Source organism: Pangasianodon hypophthalmus, chromosome 24 (assembly GCF_027358585.1).
Source record: "Pangasianodon hypophthalmus isolate fPanHyp1 chromosome 24, fPanHyp1.pri, whole genome shotgun sequence".
In the NCBI taxonomy this organism is placed as follows: domain Eukaryota; kingdom Metazoa; phylum Chordata; class Actinopteri; order Siluriformes; family Pangasiidae; genus Pangasianodon; species Pangasianodon hypophthalmus.
The window spans coordinates 3,200,436-3,207,830 of record NC_069733.1 but is presented as its reverse complement, the minus strand read 5'-3'; the positions used below and the strand labels follow the sequence as shown (position 1 = coordinate 3,207,830).

The 7,395-nt window shown below is 37.2% G+C and overlaps 1 protein-coding gene across 1 annotated transcript; it reads right to left on the bottom strand.

Moving 5' to 3' along the window:
* Positions 1 to 1,453: 1,453 nt before the first annotated feature.
* pxmp2 (peroxisomal membrane protein 2) lies at positions 1,454 to 6,915 on the bottom strand. Its single transcript, XM_026940096.3, has 5 exons — positions 6,719 to 6,915; positions 4,640 to 4,762; positions 4,223 to 4,385; positions 2,649 to 2,768; positions 1,454 to 1,933 (listed from the first exon to the last, which is right to left on the bottom strand). Exons 1-5 carry the CDS (start codon positions 6,826 to 6,828, stop codon positions 1,865 to 1,867), a joined length of 585 nt encoding a protein of 194 aa, XP_026795897.1. The 5' UTR covers positions 6,829 to 6,915; the 3' UTR covers positions 1,454 to 1,864.
* Between the last annotated feature and the right edge of the window lie 480 nt (positions 6,916 to 7,395).

The following is a 7,395-nucleotide window of genomic DNA, read 5'->3' as shown; positions in this document are numbered from 1 at the left end:
ATACTTATACATACAAATCATACAATACACACTTTTCTCTGAAAGTACATAAATAAATCTCTCTCTCACACCAGCTACGCTTCTGATCTTTTCACACTGAGGTGAAGGTGTGTCATGCTTCCTTCACATGCTACCTGATTTAGGGTGAGAAAAGGTTTTCAACCTCTGAGTTGCCCATGGAGTAGAAGTGTTGTACATAATTTTTGGGTGAGAGTACTGGTACTCTCAAGGGTACATCTTTCATAGCTTTAATATACCATAAATGCTGACATTTTAAATGATTTAAAGATACATAAATGACCATGATTAGTTTTAAAATAAAGCTTTAAAGGCACATGTACAGTATTATGTACATTTTAAAGGGAACTGTTAGAAACATCACGTAAGCTAGGATTTCAAGGATTATAGACTCAAGTACAATGGTTTAGTTCAAGGATCGTGTGAAGGAAGGCAGCGAAAAGGCACTAAATCGGCCGTGGGCTTTTCAGGGCAGGAAGTGTGTGTCCTCTAGAGGTCATAGTGAGAACAACAACAACAACTGAACAGACTATGAAAGAATAACTGATGTGGTGTTCAAATCAGTTGAAGCTAGCATAAAAATGTTAAAAATGTTAGTTTCAGAAATGGAGGATGATGGTATCCTGAGTCCTGAAGTTACTGTTGTTCCTCAGGATCATGAGCTTTCATTCTATTTTATTGTGTAGCACAGATTTATCACACATACTGTATATTGGTTCTTGGTTCATTTGCAATTCTATGACTGTTTGCACGACAAACCTACCTGGAGAAACCTTCTTGAACCTTATTGAGTATCATCCATTTTTTAATAGCATCTTCAATCACCTCAAGGCTAATGTTTAATCAGTTTAACGTAAACTGTGAACTCAATATACATAACCATGGACAATTTTTATCCCTGTTTAATTCTGAAAATAATCAATGACAAAGTGGTGAGTTACTGTAGCCACCCCGAAGTTGATTGTTTTCCAATAACAGCATGTGCTAAAGTGGTTTATTCCTCTAATACCACAGCAATTTCCCAGTAATTACAGTTTTCATTCATTAAAGAAAGACATATCATACTTTTTATCCATTAAGTTTCACTTAATGTTGTGGAATATCTGAAAAAAAAAGACAAGTTAGGTCCTGTTATCACTTTACAGTCATTCACTTTGCAGTCATTAGGCTGAAACTGGAGACTCCTTCATCTCCTTATCAACAAAAACATTTTTCTTTCTTAAATAATGAAATAATGGGATTATGTGAAGTGACTACTGTCAGACAATTACAGAGACAATTACAGACAATTAAAAACACCTTCTGACCAATCAGAATTGAGAATTCACCAGTGCTGTGGTATAACCCATTTTAATAAACATTTTAATGTCATTTCCTCCATTTCTGAACTGTAAGCTCCAACCATACTTGTGATTATAATCAATGAAACACTGAGTCAAAATGATTATTTTTTTATTATTAACCATCAGTACATTCTTACAAAGTGTAATATTACAATGTACAATACTGTAGCATTCATCAGTGTTGACTGAGACAGTAGCACAGTGACATTAGTGCATTAAAATTATTATTATTCATCATAATATCATCATATTACTGTCAAAAGTAATGAAAAGAATTAACACTGTTTCATCCACTTGTTTAATACAAATTTTCACATTTGCAAATAATAAAAAGGCTGTTGGCTGAGGTGCAAAAATGATGATTGGAATAATTTTGAAATAAATGTTGGCACAGTGAGTGTGTTACAGTCTCTACCTGAGCTAGCGCAGCATCTTTTAAAGGCACACACTGGCTTCATTAGTACTGACCTACGTAACCGTGCTTTAACATTAACACTGGGGTTTCATTTCCTGACAGATGTGAGGTAGGCGTTCCAGAACAAGGCGATCAGGTTGGCAAACAGCACCCGAAACTGCAAAAAAAAAAAAAAAGTGTAGTCATAACTACAGTGCTCTTGCTGCCATGGTTAACCATTTTCTTGTTAAAAAAAAAAGAACTTCCCATCTACACGCCTCTCCTCGCTTTGTGCTGCAAGTGTCTACATGTTACGTAGTTTAGTTTTACGCACTTCTACCACGAGAACTTGTCATTGCCACATTAAAACAGAACGCAGGAATCAAATCAGACATGAGCTGAATTCTTATTTAGAGCCTTAGATATCCAGAATAAGCCCAAAACGGAGGGAATATTACTGAAATAATAATAATAACTTTACAATAATGATGTTTGTTATGTAATTTTGCTGTAGTAATTATGACTGATTTGACATATTTCTATACATTACTACACACACCTCATATCTTTCATGCAAACTGACTGATACCTTTAACCTCTTGTTGCAGGGCTTGTGGAGCATCTGATCATTAGTAGATCACATGACCATAGCACCTATATAGGCTTTACCTGTGCTAGCAGCTCCAAAAGTTACCTAAACCCCCAGAAATTTCGCTTCCGATACGTCCTTTTAAACGTCGTCGATATTTTTATTGTTCTGTGATTTAAACTCGGCCAACAGTCAGCTTCAGATCCCACAGTATATAACAGAATCTTTACGAACCGCTTCATGCTGATGGGAGATACTGTACTGAATATCTGACAACCTCCTCTTTTTTGGTGTCAAGACTCACCTGCACAGGCACGTAGTTGATGTTGATGAACTGAAATGGCGTCCAGACTTTCCAGTTCATCTTGAGAGCAGGCCAGTATCTCGCTTTCAGCTTATCCTGAAGGTCTGCGTTTGTCTTCCCCTATGGCGAACCGTCAGATTTCACATTTACATGTTTATATAGCATTGCAAAGGCATGAGGGTGCAGCACAATACAAAGTTATTGTAATGCAATAACAATAACAAAGAATTAGCATTATTTGCTGAAAGAAATATGCGAATTTTAGCACTAGAGACATACACTTACCTTCCACTTTATTAGAAACACCTGTGCACTTGCACATTCATGCAGTTATCTGATCAGCCAATCATGTGGCAGCAGAACAATGCATAAAAGCATGTAGATACAGGTCAAGAGCTCATATCACATGTTCACATCGAACATCAGAATGGGGAAAAAGTGTGATTTCTGTGACTTTAACCGTGGCATGGGTGTTGGTGACAGAAGGGCTGGTTTAAGTATTTCAGAAACAAAAACAAAAAACAGTCCTGTGGGTGGAAACACCTTGTTGATGAGAGAGGTCAGAGGAGAATGACCAGACTGGTTTGAGCTGAAAGGAAGTCTATAGTAACTCAAATAATCACTCTTTACAACTGTGGTGAGCAGAAAAGCATCTCAGAACGCACAACACATCAAACCTTGAGGTGGATGAGCTACAACAGCAGAAGACCACATCAGGTTCCACTCCTGTCAAACAAAGAACAAGAATCTGAGGCTATCATGGGTACAGAGTCACTGAAACTGGACAGTTAAACACTGGAAAAAGACCAGGTGATTTTTTTTCTAATCTTCAACTGTCCAGTTTCGGTTAGTCTGTGCCCGTGATAGCCTCAGATTCCTCTTCTTGGCTGACAGGAGTGGAACCTGATGTGGTCTTCTACTGTTGTAGTTTATCCACCTCAAGGTTTGATGTTTCGTGCATGTTGAGATGCTTTTTTGTTCACCACGGATGTAAAAAGTGATTATACGAGTTACTATATCCTTTCTGGCAGCTAGAACCAATCTGTTCAATGTTTTTTTGTGTAAACTCTAGAGACTTTAGTGTTTGAAAATCCCAAGAGATCAGCAGTTTATGAAATACTCAAACCACCTCATCTGGCACCGACAGCCATGCCACGCCACACCACAGAGATCACACTTTTTCCCCATTCTGATGTTTGATGTGAACATTAACTGAAGCTCTTGACCTGTATCTGCATGATTTTATGCATTGCACTGCTGCCATATGATTGGCTGATTGGATAACTGCATAAATGATCAGGTGTGCAGATGTTCCTCTTAAAGTTGATGATGAGTGTAATTGGGTGCTACTTCATTCACCACACAGTGTTACGCTGTAGTATTCTATGGTAACATCATTAAGGATTCCATCTTTATTGAGTATATAAGTAAGCTGTATATACAGAAACACAGATACTACATTTCTGATATTATTGAATTTTGTCCAATCAGACTCAGGTGTCAATGTTTCATAGATCAGGACAGAGTGAAATCCTGAAACGTCTACTGAGATGCCTGGGACAAGGTGTGTCTACCTCCAAAGCGTTCATCACCACAAAGAAGAGGAGGAGGAAAGCGGGGGCGAAGACGAGTCGCTCCAGGAGGAGGCGTTTCAACATGGAGAACGGAGCCGAGGCTGGAAAAAGCAGCTCCAGCAGCTGGTAGAAGTAATGACTCAGTGGACCTGTGATGACAAGCCTGAAAACATCAAATCACGCTATTAAATACTGACACAGGAAATGATCTGAACCAGTTTCTTTGGTGATTTAGCAAAATAGAAAAAAAAAAAATCTGAAAACAGCCCATTGTAATACTGATCATTCTGATTTGAGAAAACAAAAGATATTGTTAAAGACTAGCTAGCTTGCTAATCACTAATGCACTAATCTGAACAAATAAATTAGGGCTTAACCCAAAAAGATTGAGCACATGTGGTTGCCTGATCATCATACCCGTATACAGCAAAGCGGACCGGTCCATAAACGTCCACCTCTTTCCCGGATCGACCTTCTTTCAGCTTTTTCTTGGACTCTAGCGCTTGAGAAAGCAGGTTTCCCAATGCAGACAGAACCGCACTGAAAAACACAACACAGTCTTGTCTAGCTAATCATTATTAATGACATCCTATTAAATAAACCTTAAACAATAAACTAGCTAAATTGTGATTGTTGGTTTCTTGGTTATAAAGTCATAAAGTGCTTAGCAACAATCAATCCTACTAGCTAATATTAGCTAGATGGAATCATGGCTGCTAGCTGGTGTCACTGAAACGCTAGTAAACAAACCCAAACAACCATGGATGTTAAAACACATTTGACCAAAAATATAGACAGGTGAAAAAACATGATTGTTTACTAGAAAAAAAAAGATGAGATTCAAGTTTAGCATGAATAATTATTACTATATAGGTAGTACACCATCGCTTCTAGCTTGAAAGCTAATCCCTTATACCCACTAGCTAACGTTTGCAAGTCCATTTGGTAAAAATGAAAACACTCATTTTCTTTTAGACTGCTTAATATTTATATAACATTATCTTAAATAAAATAAGAGTATCAACTTTTCACAAGTATCTACTAGCCAGCTTCAAAACGTTCATCCTCAAATAAAACAAGCTAGCTATAAAAGCTAGCAAGAGAAAATACAGTATCTGAGAAATGCTGCTTCTCCCCTCGCTTGCTAGTTTCAAAGCTAATCGTTCTTAGGTGCTAGCTTATATTTGGAATCTAAATAGGTATTTCTTTCTGGTTGAATTAAACTTCAGATTTATTAAAACAACAACAACAAAATTAGCCATGTAACGGTAACCATTTTTAGTCATATTAACACTTTTATCATGTTTTAGCAATAATCAGTGCAGTATTGATGAAGAAACCAATAAGAAACTATAAAGGGTTCCTAAATACGGACGGTTACGTCACGTCAAGATGATTGGGCAGTGATTGCATTTCAGTTTGGCACGACTGCACTGCACTGATGAACAGGGAGTTACATTCACTTCTGACATGAAGTGTGTTCAATTCTTAAAAACATCCTTGCTAACTGTTTTTTCATTACAGAGAAGAGGAAACCAAAGGCGATTTTGCTTTTCAGTGCGGAACGTTTTCCTCATGACACTAATAAAAAGCAAAACTATGTTTGTTTTTGTGTTTCACTGATGTGTTTCACTATGTGAATCCTCTCCATTGCACACAGGGGTCAATTCACCAAAAAAAAGAGCAAACAAGCCTGGAGTGCAAAGATCTTTTTTTTCCCCATCCAAACATGATGGAAAAGTTAATACATGACATACCTTACACATGGATGTTTCAGAGTTTGAATCAGTGGGTTGATATGTGACAATGTGCATGCTTTTTTACTTTAACTGGATATAAATATACTTGGCTGGGTTAGTATTAGAGCTGACAATGCGTTGCTGATTTCAGTACATTATTATTATTATTATTATTCTCAGAGTGCAATGAATGTGCAATGAAGCATAACCAAGGGGTCCATGTTTCTTCTAATGATATTAGATGTTACAGTGGTGGAGCAAATAAGATTGTGTGTGTGTATAATACACATATGTGTATGTATATATATATATATATATATATATATATATATATATATATATATATATATATATATATACAGTTAGGTCTGGAAGTATTTGGACAATGTCAGAGTTTTTGTGATTTTGCCTTTATACACCACCACAATGGATTTGAAATAAAACAATCAAGATGTGATCAAAGTGTAGACTTTCAGCTTTATTTTAAGAGGTTCCACAAAAATATGGCATTTACCATTTAGGAATTACAGCCATTTTCAACAAGCTCAAAGGAGCTCAAAGGTATTTGGACAATTGACTGACAAGAAGTTTAATTGACCAGGTGCAATCCATTCCCTTGTTAACTCAAGACAAATGAAGCAGATAAAAGGTCTGGGGTTTGACATCAGGTATTGAGTTGGCATTTGGAAGCTGCAGTCCAAAGCAACCCCAAGCCTTAAAGCAGGACTTAAATTAGATCATAAACATGCCAACTGACCTTGTAACAGATTTGGTGATGACTGGATATTTCTTTAACAAGTGTAAATACTGCTGCAGTAATCTGGTGAGGAAAGCTGGGTCTCGGATCAGCACACTTTGAGTGGTCATTATACTTTTTATTTTATAACTACAGTCTACAGTAGTGTGGCTCAAAGTGCTCTAAAGCTTAGAGGCGAGGGCAGGGTTGCCAGATCTGCGTCCCAAAACTCCCCAAAGCCTTTACATGTTACTGCACTAGGGGAGAGTGGGGGAAGTTGTTAAAAAAATATGAATCCAAAAGACCAAAACATGACAAGCGACACTATAAATATGTTGTTCTAAAGCGCATTGATGAGACGAAGAATGTTCTTTACTTAAGTTCTTTACTCGCTTGACTGATTTACGCAACAGCCAATTGCGTTCGAGATAACTTCAGTTAAAACATGGGGTAAATCGCGGATCTGGCAACACTGGGCCGGGCTGAACCGCGCGGTGGGCGTGGCTAAGGAGAAGTTCCTGGTTAGTAGCTGTGTTCTGATTGGTCTATTTGCCTTGTGTCTGGTCAGTAGCAGATTCTACTTCCGTAAATAAAAAAATACGACTGAAAGAGATTCTTTAAAATATTGCTATATTCATTCGGAGAAACAAACTTTATAATATAAGTTTTTTTTTATAAATTTAATTCTAACTTTGTGT

Bases quoted from the DNA above. Each gene is read 5' to 3' on its own strand.
- pxmp2 (XM_026940096.3), bottom strand. From the start codon at position 6,828: ATGACCACTCAAAGTGTGCTGATCCGAGACCCAGCTTTCCTCACCAGA. The intron at 4,763-6,718 runs GTCAGTTGGCAT...TGTGTTTTTCAG, and splicing joins ATCACCAAATCTGTTACAAG to TGCGGTTCTGTCTGCATTGG. The intron at 4,386-4,639 runs GTATGATGATCA...TGATGTTTTCAG, and splicing joins GTCCGCTTTGCTGTATACGG to GCTTGTCATCACAGGTCCAC.